The following is a 22,190-nucleotide window of genomic DNA, read 5'->3' as shown; positions in this document are numbered from 1 at the left end:
TTTATAAATCCTGGAGATTAACAAACCAGATTAATCCCTTATTTATAAAAATATTAATAGGCGAATTTACAAATCGTGTAGATTAACATACATCAGAAAAATCCCTTTAAAAAATAAATCAGATTAATCCCTTATATATAAAAAGGATTAAATATTTTAATATAAATCCACGGGAAATATTAATCTTGCCAATTCCAACGAATGTGAGACGCTTATTCGAACTTTTCAATAAGAGATTATTTCCATTCAAGAACATTTTACACCTACCCACTAATACAACGGTACACCTTCTGTATACAAACTGATCACAGGTCTACGGAGAACGTAGGTATGGCACAGTGAATAACTAGATAATTGGAATAAATGAATAACTTAGGCAAATTATAAATTTGTAGACGCGAGCTGTAAGAGATCATTTGTTTAAAACCAAGTCAATATTTTTCATTTGCTAAAAGAAAGTTTTTGTAAGTGTTGGTTATTCATTATTAGTATATATATATATATATATATCTATATATATATATATATATATATATATATATATATATAATGAACTTGATCACGAAGTATATAAAACGTGAAGCTATGTATAAAACTTTATATATATATATATATATATATATATATATATATATATATATATTATAAAATTATATATATCTATATATATATATATACATCTATATATACATATTTATGTAGGGATAGTATTATATATCTTATATATATATTATATATATATATATATGTATATATATATGTATATATATATATATATATAGATATATATTTATATATATATATACAGATATATAATAGATATAATATATATATATAATCTATATATATATATATATCTCTATATATACTATATTATCTATATATATCTATATATCATAATTATATATATATATATATATATATATATATATATATATATATAAAACACGTGTATGTATATGTATACCACTTCAATACACGTCAATAAATAATAATAATAATAATAATAATAATAATAATAATAATAATAATATAATAATAATAGTAATAATAATAATAAAATTTAAATGTTGAATGCATACCCGTCACGTGATCACGGCCGGAGAGAAATGAAAAACTATTCTAAAAGTAATAAAATATAGAGAAATAAAATCTACGATGATCTATTTTTAGGAACAGAAAAACAATTTATGAAATTCTGACCAGTAATGATTCTGCAATAAAAAATTATATAAAATAAATGAAATAATAATCAACCGATAGAAATATCACTATCATTAAAGGAGGCATAAAATCATAATTGACTGAAGGTACAATATCACAAAATACCGAAAATGAATGTACAAAATAATTTTTAATATGAAATAATTTTAGTATACAATAACTTTTGAAGCCATGAACAGAGACTTTACATTCCTGCAATATTAAGGAGAATAATATTGAATATGAAATATAAAATATATATAATAAAAACTCAACGCTTCTATATTAATTTTTAAAAAATAGTGCTGATTTTGAAGTATGAATAAAATCGGATAGATAAAATCAAAATAATATAATTGATGATTTCAAAAGGTTGTACAGTGTAATAAAATAATAATATATTCGGCCCGGTTACAGAATTACCCAAGATTTCCAGATACCTGTACAAAAAATAGATAAAAAAATAATTTTATTTCGTAATATTTCAAATAGCAGTTGTGCGTGTAAGTGTATATATATAATTCAATAATATTATCAATACGTTAAAATAAGTTATAAAATCTTAATCGCACAAATCAAATCTAACAAAATCGTAAATATTAATGAAAAGAAAACTATTCCGTACACCGAGCGATTATATGAAAATTATATATCACGGCAAATATTCAAAATAACGTTAAATAGAAATCATTTAACATTAACATTATAAATACAAGTAGGAATAATTTCCGCTCTTATTACATGAAAAGTTTAAGAAAGGAGGAATTAAAAGAGAATGCTGATAATAGGAAGGGGAATAATAGATAATAGAGAGAATAATAATTAATTTTAGTATAAGAAATAACGGTAGCTAATCTTAAATAACGGGACATTATTAGGAAGCTAAAATAGGTATTTGATATTTTTTAAAAATATATTATAACTGTCAAACATTGTCAGGGCAGACACAAGCGTCAAGTGAGCGAAAAAGCCACGAAAAAATAACGAGAATGATAAATAGAGGGGCATTATTAAGGGCATGCCAAAATACCCCTTCGAACAATGCCCCACGCGACGGGGACTAGACAGCACAATGACCTGATTATCACAACACAGCGACAAATTGATTCATCATCAGCGCCACTACAAGCTTGTCGCTTGCTGCCGCTGCTGCTGCGACAATAAGGACGGGAAGAAAGGGAAGAAAAAAGGGGGGAAAAAAGTAAGGGATGGGGTAGGGTGGGGGTGAGGTGGAAGGGAATAAAAGAATGGGCGAGTTATTGTTGTCTTTTGAATGGGCGGTTAGTTCCTCCCCGCACGCAAGTCAGTCAGGCGCGTCTGAGGTTTCCGAATTCGAATTGGTTCTGTGAGGGCGGTTCCTGTCTGATCTAGAGGGTTCCGGGGGTTCCTTTAGAGTTCATCTGTCATTTGGTTAGTCGTTTAGGTAGTTTGTCACCTTCGCTTGTCGTTTTTAAAAGCTAATTTTTTTGTCATCATTCTCGCCCGAGAAAGTACCAATGTGTAGACGCACGGCGAGTGTGGTCCCCTGGGAATATTTTCGCATGGACGAATCGTTTTTGAACGACTTCTTCGTGACCTGAGGTCACGAAGCCTTCATAAATTGACCACAGAGACGTCGGGAAACCGTGACTTGATCCCATGTAAGAATATGACCTCAGGGCGACTTAAAATTGACGAGAGAATACGTAAACAATTCATGCATTCATTTCTGCTCGGCGAGAAAGGCCGACACTCGACACGTTCGTCGCCTTCTGACGCATTCTATTAACGGATTCTAACACCCTGGCGTAGCAAAAACACACTGACAAGTCCGGCGAGTCTTCATGAAAAGCCTGGGCACCGCTGCCCGTGATTTCCCGCCTTACGCGCGCGCGCAAAATGCCCAAAATGCCGATGCGACCGGGAAGACAGACAGAAGGGATACAAGCGGCGGTGTCTCGTTCCCCCGGGCGAAGCCAGCGGCCGGCGCGAATTCGCGCGCCAAAAGCGAGTGTTTTTGCGTTTTCCGCTGTTTAAACGTGACCTGTCTGGTCTGCAATGAATCGTGAGTCATTACTTCACGTCGTCGTTATGAAAATAGGTCAGTCAGCGCTCTGAATCGAGCGTCACCGACGCGTTTCTTAGCGCGGATGCGGACGTTCGGACGGTGGCAATTATATCTAGCGAGCGCTACCATACTGGACTGGACACCCTCTCTCTCGTACACAATGGCTGTAGCCGACCGGATTCCGCCGATGTTGAACTTCGATAACATCGACGCTTTGCGATGTTTGCGATAGACTGCGCGATGTTTCGATGTTACGAATAGCATCTTTGATGTTTGATGAGGCTTGTTGTCGACGCGGTAATGCGCAAGTCGTCCGGGAATTATGGGAAAATAATAAACGAAAGTAATAAATCTCCTAAACGCAGCAGCGACTCGATACATGACCATCCCAGCATGGCCATCGTTATAAGGACCACGCGACAAAATGATCAAATTATCAGCGATCATCGCCCGATAATTATCACACCTCTGCGCCTGCGCAGTCTCCAAGCATGCAGCTTTCACCTGCAAGCGCCTGGGAACACGGAAGAAAGTTCCAAACGCCAAAAATATGTGGTTTTTAAACGGCGATTTGGGAGTCAATGGTAGAACAATCTGTCACTCAGTGATTTTGGACAATGGGACACCTTGTCAATTGTGACGCCAGATGATTTGGGGTGGTGTCCTCTCTCTCTCTCTCTCTCTCTCTCTCTCTCTCTCTCTCTCTCTCTCTCTCTCTCTGGTGGTAATTTTTCTAATGATGCGCATGAAATGTAAAAGATTATTATTATATTATTATTATTATTATTTTTATTATTTAACAGAAAAGCCAAATAATAGTAATAAATATTATCATTATCATTATTATTTGACAGAGAAGCCAAATAATAATAATAATAATATTATTTTTATTATTATTATTGTAATCAAACAGAGAAGTCAAGAATTATTATTATTATTATTATTATTATTATTATTATTATTATTATTATTATTATTATTATTATTACCTTAAACCAAAATAAAACAGGAAAAAAAACTCATTCAAAAATAGAAAATATAACATTATCATTTATTGCTTTCCCTCTTTCTTTAATAATAATAATAATAATAATAATAATAATAATAATAATAATAACAATAATAATAAGAGCATTGAAAACTGCTTCCTATAGAGTCCGACGGGGTGGGAATCCCACAGCATCTCCTTTAACAGCAGTAAATTACAATATCCTATATAAAAAAAGGAAGTAAGGATGGAATTCCGGTGCCCGAATTGTTCAAGTATACAGTAGAGATTCTATAGAATACTGATGTTTGGGAGTGTTCTATAAAACTGTAGAATTAGGTAAAGAATGTGTCAGGTGTTTCTACAAAGTTATTTCTACAGAATACGTAAAAATGAAGGATACTGAAGAAGGGGAAATAAAATGTTCCATAGAATTCGTGAAATCCTAGAATATCTTATGATACGAAAATAAATTATTCTACAAAATTCGACGATGGAAAATATTTCACATTAAAAAATAAGATATTCTACAGAAATCGTGAAATTCAAGAATATTTTATACGAAAATAAATTAGTCTACGAAAATCGTGAAATTAAATAATAGTCTTCAATAGAAAAATAAGGTATTCTATAGAATTCGTGAAATTAAATATTTTTCAATAGAAAAGTAAAATATTGTACAGAATTCGTAAAATTAAAGAATAGTTTTCAATAGAAAAATAAGGTATTCTATAGAATTCGTGAAATTAAATATTTTTCAATGTAAAAATAAAATATTGTACAGAATTCGTGAAATTCCAGAATATTTTTCAATAGGAAAATAAAATATTGTACAGAATTCGTGAAATTCCAGAATATTTTTCAGTAGAAAAATAACATTCTACAGAAGTGTAATTAAATAATATTTTTCAATAGAAAAATAAAATATTCTACAGAATTCGTGAAATTCCAGAATATTTTTCAATAGAAAAATAAAACAGTTGAAAAGGCAGCAATAACAGTTGCAAGCAGGAACATTGAAAACATCAAGCTAGCAGCAAGCAAGTAGAGACAATAACAAGCATCAACCATCAGGCAAACCATCAAGCAAGCATTAAGCTAGCAATAGAAAGCTGGACCATCAAGCAAACATTAAGCTAGCAGTAGAAAGCTGGATCTTCAAGCAAGCATTAAACTAGCAATAGAAAGCTGGACCATCAAGCAAGCATTAACCTTGCAATAGAAAGCTAGACCATCAAGCAAGCATTAAGCTAGCAATAGAAAGCTGGACCATCAACGCAAGCATTAAAGCTAGCAGCTAGAAAGCTGACCACAAGCAAGCATTAAGCTAGCAATAGAAAGCTGGACCATCAAGCAAGCATTAACCTAGCAATAGAAAGCTAGACCATCAAGCAAGCATTAAGCTAGCAATAGAAAGCTGGACCATCAAGCAAGCATTAACCTAGCAATAGAAAGCTAGACCATCAAGCAAGCATTAAGGTAGCAGTAGAAAGCTGGACCATCAAGAAAACATCAAGCTAGCAGTAGAAAGCTGGACCATCAAGCAAGCATTAAGCTAGCAGTAGAAAGCTGGACCATCAAGCAAGCATTAAGCTAGCAGTAGAAAGCAGGAGGACCATCAAGCAAGCATCAAGCAGCAGGTGCAAGAGCAGAAGCAGCAACAGCAGCGAAAGCCCTGTCCCCCACGAAACCCTAATAATTGCAAAATATGAAAATCTCTCCGTGGAAATATCAAAAGAATAATCGCGGCGCTTTCAAAGCCCGTCGTATGAAAGGACAAAATTCCTTTTGATTCTCTTTCATGGACGCGCTGCTGATGAAATGATGTCGAAACAGCGGTCGGTTACAAAAAAAAAATGGCTGCGAAGGGAAATGCGCCAGTTGGCAACTCTCTCTCTCTTTATCTCTCTGTCACTCTCTGGCAACTCTGGCAGTGGCGGGAAAGAGAGATGTAGACGGAGTTGCCAAACGCTGCAATCTCGTTTCATTCATGGGGGGAGGAAATAATCTGTCTAATTTTTTAACCTTTCTTTTTCAACATTTTTCGCTCGTGGCGTTTCCTGTCGTGATCTTGGGTTGGGGAAAAAATGTCAAGTTTGATGCGGTGATGAATAAAAGTCCCTGGTGTTATGAAAATCGGCTGCAACCAGTCAAACGAAGGCAATTTACAACTTGGCAAGTTTGCGAGAGATGTTGTATGAGTCAGGCGCTTTCAAATAAACAGTTGGCAAATGCCAATGTACCCTGTGTGAATCTCGTGGGAATTACATACAGAGTAAAAACAGTGACGAGTACAAAGCACAAAAGCAAAACAAAAATGGAGTATATCTTACAGCTGGAAACTTACTAGAGAGATGCCATATACTTCAGTTTCATTTTGATTAAAAAGTCGATAAACATTAACGCACATAAACTTTACAGTTCTTTGTCTTAATCTTAAGATTTTTAAAGTAAAATATTTACTAAGAGTGATTCCCAAACAGAACAGGGCCCCCTAATACCCTATCAAGAAAATTCATAAACTGTCAACCATGAAAGAGATGCCACATGCTAATCAGTTAAAATTAATGATAAACACATCCCAGAGAATCCATAATTTATGGCATCATGTGAATAAAAATTTTTCGAATATTTACAATGGTAAGTAGTAACATTTTTCGCACTATTCCTTAGCAATATTCTATTTAAATGATGTAGAAAAAAACGAAGAACCAGAACACGTAAAGAAAAGATATTTACTAATTGGAAACCCATAGTATAAATGCTAGATATTGCTTACCACTTGAATGAAGGTTAATAAATGTTTTTGCTACCTTTTCTGGATGTCAGTTTCAAATGTTCTGATATTTCTGAATATTTAAATGCTTCTTTAGGAAAGTATATTCTTTATAGCCAATTCAAAATCTCTGTCTGTATTATAGATAAAAATTATATAAGAAAACTGTTTGATATAAAAACCCAAGGCCAAAAAAAGCACAAAAAAACTCATGGAACAATGACACTAAGTTGCCAAGTATTATATGAAATATAAAACTATAAAATTTAAAACAAAATCCAGATGAAATTCAGCTGAAGAAACAATTATTAGTGTTAGAAAGGACAGTCAAATAATGTAGACAAAGTAATAAATATGAACACAAAACACTGACAAAAATAAAGAGAAAATCCCTAACTGGAAACTTGCCACAGTAGCCAAATTTATATATAGTATTTTAGTGAAGCTTCAGTGAATCATTACTCATAAAATATAAATTATTAATATTACTAACAGCAGCTAAATCAAACAATTGTTTTAATGCTGAATTATGAATTTAGAATTCTATGATGAAGTATATATATAAATGTTTTCTGCAATCATTTTTAAAACTTTAATTAATAAAAATATTAGACTGTTTCAAATGCCTTTGATTTATGGTATATATATATATATATATATATATATATATATATATATATATATATATATATATATATATATATACCATAAATCAAAGGCATTTGAAACAGTCTAATATTTTTATTAATTAAAGTTTTAAAAATGATTGCAGAAAACATTTATATATATACTTCATCATAAAGATGAAAGATATAATATATATAATATATATATATATATATATATAATATATATATATATATATATCTTCACTCACTGTTATTCATTTTATCAACACTATCTATTCCCCATTATGATCATCACTACTTTACTATCATTATCATCAACCTATCTCCACCATCACATCAACTCACTATCATTACCATCTCAATATCATTATCATCATTATTAAGAAAATGATTATGATACAAATGTAAACCATTAAATTACAACTGAACAAGAGGACTGCACAGAGAGAGAGAGAGAGGAGACGAGAGAGAGAGAGAGAGAGAGAGCTGAACAGATGCAAATTACGTCTGTCAATCTTCAATCCCATCGATCAATTTGCATCATCCATCCGAGTACTGCCGCCATAATGGTGAGAGAGAGAGAGAGAAGAGGAAATCCTACCATGGCGGAGACGCTGCTTTCGAGTAGACGGGGAGAGTAGATGAAGGAGTAGATAGGAGAGTAAGTGAGAGAGTAGATGGAGTAGAAGGAATAAGGAGTAGATGAAGGAGTAGATAGGAGAGTAAGTGAGGGAGTAGATGGAGTAGATAGGGGGTTTAGTGAGGGAGTAGATAGGAGAGTAAGTGAGGGAGTAGAAGGAATAAGGAGTAGATGAAGGAGTAAATAGGGGAGTAGATATAGAAGTAGGCGAAAGAGTAGATGGAGTAGATAGGAGAGTAGGTCAGGGAGCAATGAAGTAGAGGGGGTAGATGGGAGTAGGAGAAAATGAAGGAGTAGACTGGAAGTAGAAGTTGAGGGAATTTTGGGGAATTTAAGGAACTTGAGAGAATTTCAAGGAATTTTATGGAATCAGCGAAAATTCTAAACAATTTTAAGGAATTCCAAAAAACAACGTCATAGAATTTTAAGGAATTTTGTGGAAATTTTAAACAATTTTAAGGAATTCTAAAAATAATGTGATTAAATTTTAAGGAATTTTGTAAATTTGTAAAAAAAATTTAAGGAATTCCAAAAAACAATTTGATAAAATTTTAAGGAATTTTGGGTTTTTTTTTTTAACATTTTTAAGGAATTTTAAAACAATTTGATAAAATTTTAAGGGATTTTGTGAATTTTTAAACAATTTTTGGGAATTCTAAAAAGAATTGGAGAGAATTTTAAGGAATTTGGGGGAATTTTTTAAACAATTATACGGAATTCTTAAAACAACTTGACAGAATTTTAAGGAATTTGAGTGAATTTTGGGTAATTCAAAATAATTTTAGAGAATTTTCAGGAATTAAAATTTTGGGGCCGAAATTTGGTGGAATTTAAAGGAATTTTCGGACATATTGAAAGCAATTTTAAGGAATTTTTAAAGCAATTTTGAGGAATTTGATAAAATTTTAAGGACCGTTTTAAAGGCAAAATCGAACCGAATGTATAATCACAAATAATTCAGATAAATTACTCCTAAAGAGAGAGAGAGAGAGAGAGAGAGAATTAGGGTCCGAGTCCAAGTGTAATTTTGGACCGGACAACAGAAAGAGTTGGTGCGTCCTTGTCTGCCCGTTGCATTGCAATGAGAAAGAAAGTGTGAGAGAGAGAGAGAGAGAGAATTTCGGTGGGTTAATTTGGCGCACCCAAATGCAGGTGATGAGAACAGCAGGCATTTCGGGTGAGGATGATCTCGTCGGAGAGAGAGAGAGAGAGAGAGAGTCAGGAAAATAAGACCCCGAAATAAGCCTAAAATCAGATCACTCACACATCCGGGCCTTATTAAAATACGGCCACGCGTGAATCCGGGGAGGGGGGTGTTCTAACAACCGGATTAGGTCCGGATAATCGCGGCGGGTAAGCCGTTAATCCGGAGTTACCGGATGAGGGAACGTTTGCTTAACCGGAATAAAGATGTTTCTATATTCGGATATCCCCCTCTACCGAATGTCCGGATAAAAGAAGGTTTTAGTTATACATACCAGCAACGCGGAACGAGAGAAATTTATTTCTGGTGATAGAAATACCTTTCTCGATATAATGTGGTTCGGATTCCACAATAAGCTGTAGGTCCCGTTGCTAGGTAATCAATTGATTCCTAGTCACGTAAAAATATCTAATCCTTCGGGCCAGCCCTAGGAGAGCTGTTAATCAGCTCAGTGGTCTGGTAAAACTAAGATAAACTTACTTTTTTATACATACCAGACAATTGGACGTCGGATATGGCCGTATAAATTCGGATACGCCGACAGTAAACGGGAAAGAGTTTGAAATTCATTCGGTTACGCCTCTATACCGGATATCCGGATGAAAAAAAAAAAGATTCTTAAGTAATTATACAAAGACAACCGGACGTTAATTACGGCCACATAGTGTTCGGATACGCCGACAGGAAGTGTTTGGGTGTCCGGATTAAAAACGAGCAACAATCGAATATTTATTTCTATTTCCGGACAATTTTTAAAATCCCCAACAGAGGTAGGAGGGGGGGACAGAAAGAAGGGGGTAGGAGGAGGGAGTTATTAAAGAGAGGGGGAGGGAGAGGGAGAGAGAGATGTGTTCCTTGTTTGCATAAACGAATCCGTCCCTTAAACGGAGAAGACTAATCAATACCACCTTATTCGATTAAATGGATGGCGGCTTCCTCTCTCTCTCTCTCTCTCTCTCTCTCTCTCTCTCTCTCTCTCTCTCTCTCTCTCTCTTCGACTTATTCGGAAGATCTTGGAGGAGCTTCCTTGACGTCTGTAAGAGAGAGAGAGATGATTAGATGTCTCGCCCCACCTCTCTCTCTCTCTCTCTCTCTCTCTCTCTCTCTCTCTCTTCTCTCTCATTGTAAATCACACACACTAGAAAACTAGACTAGAGCAATTTAATGTGTATTTTTTATCATTAATACAAAAATCTACCACCATTTGTGTCTTTTTAAAACTCACAGAAAGTGAGTTTTTCTTGCAAAAGCAAGACAGTGGTCAGTTTCATGAGTTTTTTTTTATTAAATATGTTTGTGTTTTAAAAATTCACAGTGTGAGTTTTTTTATTGGTCAGTTTCCTGTGTGTCTGTTTATTAATACAAAAAAAACACCATTTATGTGTTTTAAAACACGCAAAATTACATATCTTAATCCTGGTTTTTTTGTGATTTTTAGAAGCCAGATAAAACACACTAATTAAATTTTCAAACTTATTTTAAATCAAAACTGAAACTGGTATCACTCGTGTGTTTTCAAAACACGTAAAAACGCAGATATCAATACTAGAGCTTTAAGTTATTTTTAAATAAAAAACACTAATTACATTGTTGTGAATTAATATAAAAACTGTTATCATAGGTGTTTTTAAAACACGTAAAAACATAGATATTAATCCCGGCATTTGAAGTGAATCTATGAACCAATCAAAACTCCAGGATTAAGATCTGTGTTTTTTCGTGTTTTAAAACACAAATGGTGCTTGTTTTTATATTTATAAAACAAAGCACACACGAGAAACTAACTACTGTTTTGATCTTGAAAAAAAAACTCGCTTGTGAGTTTTTAAAACATATATGTTATCTGTATTCATATTAATAAAGACTTACAGGAAAATGACGACTGATTTATTCTTGCCCAAAAAAATAAAGATTTGTGAGTTTTTTAAAACACATAAATGGTGCTTGTTTTTATATCAGTTTAAAAAAAACACACTGGAAACTGACTTCTGTTTTGATATTGCTAAAAAAAACTCGCTCTGTGAGTTTTAAAACACAGCAAAATGACCACTGATTTCATCTTGGCCCAAATAAACTCCATTAAAAATCAAGAAAAAATCAAAGGAAAACATCAATGAAAAGATAAAAAGTTACAGGAATAAAAAGAAGGTGAAAGATAATAAAGACAAAAAAAAAGAAGGCCAAGATAAAGGCAACATAAAGACAAATCCCCAATAACAGGAAAACAAAGAAAGAGAAAAAAAGAAGTCGGACGCTTCGTTCTGGTTGTCATAGCAACGGAAACTTCTCCCTAACTTCGTGTTTCCTCTTCCCGTTTTCTGTTGCGACGTTTGACAAGTCAGCTCAAGGGACGTTCTTTTAAGGTTTTTTTCTTTTACTGCTTTTTTTTGGTGTATTTTTGTGCTTTTTCGCATGCTATTTTTCTTGCGTTTCATTATATTATAATTTACAGTTTCATTAATTTTGTATTTATTGCTAAAATGGCAAAATTACTGTCAAATTTTATGCATTTTCTGTCTGATTGAAAAGTGATTGCAATCGACGTTCTTTTAGGTTTTAGTTTTTTCACGTTTTTTGTTATATACTTTAACGCCTTTTCCTCGTTTTTCCTGTATGTTTTTATGTTATTATTATCTATAGTCATTTCTATTTCTTATTTATTCATGAAAAGACGATATTACGGTCGAATTGGACTCATTTCTCATCACTGAGTGAGAAGGCAGGACAAGGGTCGTTCTTTTAGGTTTTTCAGATTCAATGTATTTTAATGAATCTTGTGACTGGTTTCAAATTGTTAGATATTTCCTAAATTGAGAGAGAGAGAGAGTAAAGCAGTAGTGAGTGGTAATGTTGGTTATCTCCAAAAAATAATAATAATAATAATAATATGTAAAACTAAAAACTAAAATAATAATAATAATAATAATAATAACAATAATTATAATACCACCACTGACAACATTCTCAACAACACCAGAAAAAAAACCACGGCCAAATAAAAAAAACAAAACAACAATTGTCCTCAGAGGAAGGGGAGAACAGGCCCCTCTCCCCCCCTCCCGACCCCCTGGCCCCCCAACCCCCCCAAACCCGTGTTGTGCATTAGACCCTTGTTAGGTCGATGGTGGGGAATAATTAGGATGGGCCAGAGTGTACATTAGTGTGAGTGGACACAATGAGAGAGAAAGAGAGAGAGAGAGAGAGAGAATATATATATATATATATATATATATATATATATATATATATATATATATATATATATATATATATATATATATATATATATATATATATATATATATATATATATATATATATATATATATATATATATATATGCATACATACATACATACATTATTATATTATATATATATATATATATATATATAATATATAGATATATTTATATATATATATATATATATATATATATATATATATATATATATATATATATAGAGAGAGTAGAGAGGAATTGGATGAGAGAGAGAGAGAGAGAGAGATGAGAGAGAGAGAGAAAGAGAGACTCATCTACACAAACACACCCTTATTATCCTACTCGCGCCAGACCGCAACAGCTACTTAATCGGCGATTACCGGCGATTATCGGCGATTACTAGCGATTATCACGCCCAGGGCCATTCACCCCACTCGTAATCCCTCTCTGAGGAGATTTACAAAGGCGATTACGCTCAGAGAGAGAGAGAGAGAGGTTTCGCTCTTTCTATATCAAATAGATTTATAACTGTTTCTAAGGAGTATTGGTAGAGCACTAGCAGGAGGAGAGAAGACGAGGAGATAGAGGGAGAGAGAAGGATGAGACGAGAGAGAGAGAGAGAGAAAGAGAGAAGAGACAGAGAGAAAGAGAGAGAGAGAGAGAGAGAGAGAGAACCCCACCACCATCGGGCCAGTCTGTTAAAAACCATTGGGGCAGCAGTATGGCAAATCTGTGGGTGGCGCACTGTTGACAGGTGGGTGCCCCTCGGGGGTTAAAGGGGATACAATGGACACAATGGCTCCCCAGGGGGTCCCTTGGAAAGGGGGGACCAACTCAAATCCCCCCTGGGGAAGAGAGAGAGAGAGGGGGAGGGCGGAGAGAGGGAGCCATACGTTCACGGGTTTGAACTTTGAAGGAGCCATGAATATGGAAAAGAGAGAGAGAGAGTAGTAATAGCAGTAGTATTCATATAAATGGTCTAGTAAGATCTGTCTCTCTCTCTCTCTCTCCTCTCTCTCTCTCTCTCTCATATATTATCAAAATTTTATTTTTATTGATGTAAAACTTATTCTCTCTCTCTCTCTCTCTCTCTCTCTCTCTCTCTCTCTCTCTCTCTCTCTCTCTCGTCTCTCTCTGTCTTATCTATCAAAAATTTTATTTTTGAGTAAAGCCTAAATTCTCTCTCTCTCTCTCTCTCTCTCTCTCTCTCTCTCTCTCTCTCTCATGCATTATCAACATTTTATTTTTATTGCATGAAAGCCTTATTTCTCTCTCTCTCTCTCTCTCGTCTCTCTCTCTCTATATCTAAAGATATTTATCAAAATTTTGTTATTTTTATTGTAATTTATTCTCTCTCTCTCCTCGTGTCTCTCTCTCTCATACATTATGAAAATTTTATTTCTTAGTGATATAAAGCCTCTCTCTCATCTTCTCTTCTCTCATCTCTCTCTCTCTCTCTCGCTCTCTCTCTCTCTCTCTCATATTATATATATATATATAATATACATATGTTTTAGCAAATTTTATTTTTTATTGATGGAAAGCCTATTCTCTCTCTCTCTCTCTCACTCTCTCATCCTCTCTTCTCTCTCTATCCTTCTCTCCTCTCCCTCCTCACCCCCTCCCCCTCTCTCTCTCTTCCTCTTTCACCTAAAAAATATATCTAATATTTGTACTTACAAATATATATATATCAAAATTTTATTTTTTATTGATGGAAAGGCATTATTTCTCTCTCTTCTCTCTCTCTCTCTCTCTCTCTCTCTTCTCTCTTCTCTCTCTCTCCTCTCTCCCTCTCTTCTCTCTCTCCCTTTCTTACCTAAAAAAATAGATACAAATAATTTATGTACTTACAAATATATGCAAATCAAAAACAAACTAATTACATAGAAAGCCTTATAAAGTATTAGAAATCAATTGGAAATCAATCAGAAAGCGTTAGAAAGTAATTAGAAAGCAAACAGAAAGCCTTATTAAGTATTAGAAAACATTATAAAGCATTAGAAATAATTAGAAAACATTATAAAGTAATTAGAAAGCATTATAAAGCAACAGAAAGCAATTATAATTCAATTAGAAAGCATTAGAAAGTAATTAGTCTAAAGAACTAGACAGTAATTAGAAAGCAATTATAAAACATCAGAAAGTAATTAGAAAGCATTATAAAGCAATAGAAAGCACCAGAAAGAATGATAAAGCGTTAGAAAGCAATTAGAAAGTAATAGAAAGCACTGAAAAGAAAGTACATTTAGAAAGCTGAGCGCCTTCAAAATCCAGCAAAGAAAATTACCCCCAAAACAGCTAATAATCATTTGGGCCCTTTCACCCACGCATAACTCACCCACAACCCCACGGATATCTCACCCACAACCCCACGGATAACTCACCCACAACCCCGCGGATAACTCACACACAACCCCGCGGATATCTCACCCACAACCCACAACCCTGGAACAATTACAACAAATACCAGCCAGGTTCTTTTTGAGAGTGACGCAAGCAAATAGTAATATAGAATTAACCGGGTTGTGTTTTTATTTTATTTTTTTTTTATTTTGACAGACTGTTGGCAGATATTTGTTGGGGGGAGGGGGTTGTTTGTAAATAGTGATGAAGAGATAGATAAAAGAATAATGATAATAATAATATTAATAATAATAATAATAATAATAATAATAGGAACACTTTATGATATGCAAACATTGATATGCATATCACTTTATGATATGCAACAACAACAGCAACAACAACAACAACAACAATAATAATAATAATAATAATAATAATAATAATAATAATAATAATAATAATAATAATAATAATAATAATAATAATAATAATAATAGTAAATATAAGAATATTTCTTATCTTTTTAAGGATTGAAGAATACACTAATAATTAATAATAACTAATAATAATATAAGAATAATTTTTAATCTTTTTAAGGATTGAAGAATACATTAATGATAAGAATAATAATATTAATAATAATAACAATACAATAATAATAAAATAATAAGAACCAATAATAACATAATAATTAATAATATAATAATAAATATAATAAAAAAATAATAATAATATTTATCCTTTAGTTTCAGAGCTATAGTTACCTGGTAACATACAAACAAGCAAAATAATTACCTTTATTGATAAAAAAAAAAGCAAAAACAAGATTACCACAGATTTAACAAAATTATGCTAAAATGAACGAAATCCTTTTCAAAAATAAGGTTGGTTTTAATGACAAGAAAGTCATCTTGAGTTTTTGAATTACGTCAAAATGAACACAACCTTTTTCGAAGGAGGGGTTTAACAAACTACAAGTTACATATTCTTAAAATATGTTAAAATATTCTCGTAAACAGTTTCAAAATGAACGCAACCTCTTTAAGATATCCGACAAAAGACCGAAATTTTTCAAAATATGTTAAAATATTCTTAACGTTTTTTCAGCTAGGTGGGTTCCCCCCAAAAAACCAAATTAATCATATATTCGTAAACAATTTCAAAATGAACGATATCCAAGAAGGGTGGGTTTAAACAAAAGACCAAAAATTATCATATATATCTTCTTAAAATCTCAAAATAAACGCAACCTCTTTTAAGGGAGCGGGGCCGGGGTAGAGGGGGGGGGCGTTGCAAAGGCATCTATCCACCCTCCACCTCATTGTCATCAACTCCAGTCAATTCTGTCTGAAAAGAACGCACCATCAAAACAATCTTGTTATCGGCGGGGCTCAGATCGAGAGGCTGTCATCAAGTTAAGTTAACGCCTCATTTCCCACCTGTCTCTTCCCCCTCCCCCCACACACACTCTTCCCCACGCCTCCTCCACCTTCCCCACACCTCCTCACACCTCCTCACGCCTCCCCAACCACCACACTCACCCCCTAATAACGCTTATTCTCTCCCTCTCTCGTTGCGCGATTCTTGATACTGTGTACCCTCCAATATGGTGATTCTCGTATGTTATGTGTCAATATGCAGTGCCAACAAATTGAGTTATTTATTTTTTTATTTTTTAAGGTCGTTCGTTGGTCGACTGTGTGAGTTTTTGTGGTTTTTTTTAATCCTCATCGAATGTGGGGGTATTTTGTTTGCGTATGTGTGTGTTTTTGGGGCGTGTTTATTCACTGATAAAAAAAAAACAGTAGAAATAAAATCCTTGTCTACTGAACACCACATATGGATTTAGGAGTGTGTGCAAGCGTATATTGTATGAATTTAAACACACAAACTGTTTGTATGTATGTATGGCTTTCGTGTATGCACACGCATACTCTTCCTGTATGTATATATAATTATGCACCACTAAAATATATCTATGCAAACGCATTTCCACATGTATATAAGTAATCCAGACATCTATAAAAAAAATGACTTATAATCAGTTTAAAACTAACAAATATTTTAACCAAATCCTTGCAGTCTTGCACAAAAAAATATTAACATTCATTATGAAACTCTAATACATATTTTACCCAAATCCTTAATCATGTTCAATATTCCTTGACTTTGTTAAATCATTATATCCTGTTTTAGAGTAATATTGGTTTCATATAATGATTAATTATAACATGCTTTTTCCTAGCAAGGATATATCATTAAATGTCCGTTAATTGGTAAATAATTATATCCTGTTATAAACCAAGTCATCATTGGCTTTGTATAATGACTGTAATTATAACCTGCGTTATATATATATATATATTATATATATATATATATATATATATATATATATATATATATATATATACATACAAATATATATATATATATATCATTATCATCATTTTCTGTCATTATATCTGTCATTATCAGGGTAGTGGTATATCCTAAGAGGGATCTTTTATAACCTGGTTGTTGTTATATCATAAGATATGCCTAGGTCGATATAACAAGGGAATATATATATATATATATATATATATATATATATATATATATATATATATATATATATATATATATATATATATATATATAGCTGTTAGGTAAAAGATACAGAAAGAGAGAGAGAGAGAGAGAGAGAGACGGAGAGAGAGAGAGAGAGAGAGAGGAGAGAAGGAAGGGAGGGGAAGGCAGGGGGGGAGAAGAAGAAGAAGGGGGAGGAGGAGAAGGAGAGGAAGGGAAGGAGAGGAAGAGAGAACATTTATAAATTGATTCCCACTCCACTAAGTAAAACCAGGAATTACCAAATATTCACTGATTGGATACCTGATTTTAGCACAGCCTTAGTTACACCCCTGTAATGCTTCGTCACCTGAAATTAGAACAAGCTATTAAGAATTGGCCCTGACGTTCCCTCATTTGCTGAGTCAGCTTAAAATAAAACAGGTTTTATTATTTGACTGTTTTCAAAATCTGTATGTATCTATAATATCAGTCTCTGCTGTACAGTCAAACCTACAGTTACTGTATTTTATGTACATGTGTCTTGCAAAATGATGATGATACTATATGTTATTTTTCTCTTGTTATATTCATTTATTATTCATACAGTGCCTGTATATCTCCATGACTATATAACTTGGAAAATATTATGCAAAGTAACGCACACTGTATTTTTAAACACCTGTATATCCCACGAAACTTAATGTACAAAGTAAACCAGTAGGCCTATACATTCATTCTTTACATCTGTAACCCTGTATAAACGCCCATCTCTCTCGATCCCTGTATACAGACACTGTATCACCCTGTTTTTTACAATAAATGCATCTCCTGATAAATAATGTCTACCTCCTGGAAAGCAGACTACACACATATATTGATTATTGCTTTAATCACCTAAAATCACCTGATAGTTTATGTGCTGAACAGTGCTTAATTAAATGTCGTATTGTTTCTGTAGTATTTTAAAATGTTTATAAGTCTATCACTTATTTTCAACTTCACGGATACTTCTATGGGTCAGGTCTACATTATTAAAAGAGATTATTGATACTTACTACTTGGGTCATGCTTGCATACTGACAGAGGTTACTGATACATAAAAGGTTATTATTAAGATTATATACTTCATACTTGTAGGGATTATTGATAAAATATGGACAGTGGACATACTTGTATACAGATATAGGTTATTGATTCATTCAGTTATATGCTACTACATACTACATACGTGTAAGGATGGATGCCACATTTACATACTGGTATCAGACAAGCTTACACAGTATCAGAGAGAAGTTAATTATTACATACTGGTATCAGACAAGTTTACACACTGCCAGAGAGAGGTTAATTATTACATACTATCAGAGAGAGAGAGAGAGGTTCAGATCACATACTGTAATATATTCACATCACCCTTACATCTGATGTCTAGGCCAGTCCCTTACGACGCTCCTGATTGGCTGTTAATAAGCCAATCACAAGGCTGGAAACTCAGTTTCTCTCTCGAGAGAGAGAGAGATCACATGGGCAAGATGTATGTTTCCACCTCTCCTGAGGAGGGATACTTTTGAAAGACGTATCCCTCAGGAGAAGTGGAACATACATCCTGCCTATGTGAACTCTCGAGAGAGAGATTGAGAGTTTCCCTGTGATTGGCTTATCAACGGCCAATCAGGAGCGTCGTACGGGACTGGCCTAGACATCAGATGCGCGGGTGATGCGAATCTACTGTAGAACTTGATAAGCTCACACACTGTCAGAGAGAGAGAGAGAGAGAGAGAGGTTTAATGATTGCACACAGACAGACAGACAGACAGACAGACACAAGATGATAACTGCAAAAGTACTGACAGAGGTTATTATTGTATTCCCTTCTCACGAATCAGACAATGTCGAGGCTACAGATGTGACGCACTCGGCTCGTCACTGGTTTCCTCATTCCAGCTTGAAGGCATACCCCTCAACAGCATCCTATGCCCGCATGCCCCTAGGTAGGACGGTCGTTCTTTCTAGCTGTTTTGCCACCCAACCCATCCACCCACCCTCCCTTCCTGCCTTGGGTATCTACTTCCATCTCTGTCCCTGGTTCTTGCTTGAGTGGAGTTTCCCGAATTCCTTCTGTGACCTCTGCACAATTCCTTGCTGCTTTCAGAGTGCCCCTGTGACCTCCTCCCCAGCTTTTCCCAGCTGCCAGATCCCTCAGGATACCCCTTGGGTATCCGTAGATACCCTGGCGACCAGCCGGAATCCAGAGGTATTCTGAAAGAGACAGGACACTCCTTCCTAAACCACTTGAGGCTTCCATTTTCGCTCTCTCTCTCTCTCTCTCTCTCTCTCTCTCTCTCTCTCTCTCTCTCTCTCTCTCTCTCTCTGTTGCTTGTCGTTTTTTTTTGCTTGCTTATGCGTTCGTCATTCTCCCAGTCTGTGCTTGTGGCTTGTGGATTTACTAGCATCCCTGGTGCTTGCGGTTTTTGGATTGAAATAGGAGCTTGTGGCTTCCTCCATGCCTGGTGCTTGTTCATTATAACTATTTGCTTCGATCTGTGCTTTCCTAGGTTTATTGCTTGTGGCTTGTTCCTCCTATGCTTCAAATCAAGGCCTCCTTCCTCGCTTCGACAAGACACCTTGTTCTGCCTTCGTGGTTCCAAACCATTTTTTACAAGACAATGTTATTATGTTCATATTCTTTCTTCTGTATTATTCGATTTGATCAAAATCAAAGACAAATTGACAAATCGTCTCTTGCATTACATTATTTCTAAGTCAGTTGTCCAATGAAGGTGTATACATCAGCTGTGTCAGAATCATACTTTGTTATTTCAAATGGCCAAATCTCTTCAGTAATATTTCTCGATTTAAAAATGCTTCACTTATACATTGCTTCGGAACCCTATGAATATTTTTCAATGAATTGTTTTCTCTTTCAAATGACCAAAACCTTTATTAATATGCCTTGATTAAAATGTTCAATCAAGCACCTTTTGCATTGCTAACCTATTATTATCTCCTGTTATCTCTCTTACTATATAATGAAAATAATCGCATTTATTTACATACTTCCCATTTCGTGTTTTTACCTAATTCTCTTTTCACGTGTTACTATATGAATTCATTATTTCTTTATTATCTGAAGCTGTCATGTTCCACAGTATCCTAATTGTAAGAAAATCATGTTACAAGATCGTTATTCCTTGGATTATATATATATATATATATATATATATATATATATATATATATATATAATATATATATATGGTGTGTGTGTGTGTGTGTATAATATATATATATATAATATAATATATATATATATATATATATATATAATTTTATATATGTGTGTGTGTGTGTGTGTGTATATATTATATATATATATATATATATATATATATATATATATATATATATATATATATATATATATATATATATATATATTATTATCTAATATGATTATATAGAGAGAGATCAGATTTCCAAATAATTATCTAACACATAAAACTGATCTTTCTTATAAATAGAATATCACTGATCTTTCTTCTAAACAAAATATTCTAAGAACATTCAACAAACAATCCAAATGCAAATAGATTTACTAAGTACAAGAAATAGATAGAAAATACATAAATAAAAACAAAAGCAAACAAATGATCCCTGATCTGAAGGCAATCTTTAGAGAGATTAGTTCTAAATAAAGAGAAAAATTAACCTCCATATTGCAGATTCCTTTGCGTGTAACGAAAGCAAATCACGAGTTCTGAATACTGAACTCCCAATTCGACTGTCACGAAAGACTAAAACAAGAAAAATATCATATAATTGAGATATGAAATTGCCAAAATATTCAAACAATTTTTGAAAGGTTAGGTTCAACATGTTCTGTGATACTGCCAATTTTAATCTACGCGGTTAAAATTGATAAAAATTCGTACAATATATAGAGAGGTGGGTCTGTCTTGGAATCAAGATAACTTTCATGTACTCACTGCTGTGAAATTGGTAAAAATTGATAAAAATTAGTACAACTTTCGTGTACTCACTGCTGTGATATTTCTGACGCATAGCATTAAAAACAAACATTTAAAACTATTAGGCCTATAGACAAATTTCAGAGCGTAGTTACTTACGTTCTACATACATAAGTAAAACTATAATAGGCCTATACAGATATTTGACAGAGTTCCCACCAAATTTAAGTAATCTTGGATTAAAAATATAATAGAATTCATTGATGCCCAAATCATAAAATCCAAACTCATAAATTAGTTATTCTTTTTGTAAACTTGAAATAAATCTTTCTGTTAAATCTCATGACTATCAATTAGTTCTTGACGATGTAAAATAATAATAATAATAAGTCAGAATTTGGTAAAAACTGGTCAAGTTACCCTTTAACTTCAGGTCAACTGGTGTCTAAAATTTCACAAAACTCCCCACGTCACTTTCTTAGTTCTCAGTAATGACACTAACAAACAGACAAACGTAGAGATGCTAGCGAAAACGCCAGTTTTACCCCATCGATAATAAAATTTGCGAAATCGATTTTTAGACACCTCCTGCCCTCCCCTTCCCCCGGCC

The 22,190-nt window shown here is 33.7% G+C and overlaps 1 protein-coding gene across 3 annotated transcripts in view; it reads left to right on the top strand.

The window, feature by feature from the left end:
• LOC135205017 (homeobox protein unc-42-like) overlaps nucleotides 1-22,190 on the top strand; it is a 139,069-nt gene that overhangs the window by 5,356 nt on the left and 111,523 nt on the right. For 2 of the 3 annotated variants that reach the window (XM_064235262.1, XM_064235261.1), the window contains exon 2: nucleotides 19,499-19,603. The exons of the other annotated variant lie outside the window; for it this stretch is intronic. In XM_064235262.1, coding sequence (XP_064091332.1) covers nucleotides 19,499-19,603 — 105 coding nt within the window. The remainder of the gene's footprint in view (nucleotides 1-19,498; nucleotides 19,604-22,190) is intronic. 3 annotated transcript variants of the gene reach the window in all.

Source organism: Macrobrachium nipponense, chromosome 48 (genome assembly GCF_015104395.2).
Source record: "Macrobrachium nipponense isolate FS-2020 chromosome 48, ASM1510439v2, whole genome shotgun sequence".
NCBI classification, from domain to species: Eukaryota; Metazoa; Arthropoda; class Malacostraca; order Decapoda; family Palaemonidae; genus Macrobrachium; species Macrobrachium nipponense.
The sequence above is the reverse complement of the archived record's forward strand: the minus strand, read 5'-3'. Positions and strand labels throughout refer to the sequence as shown.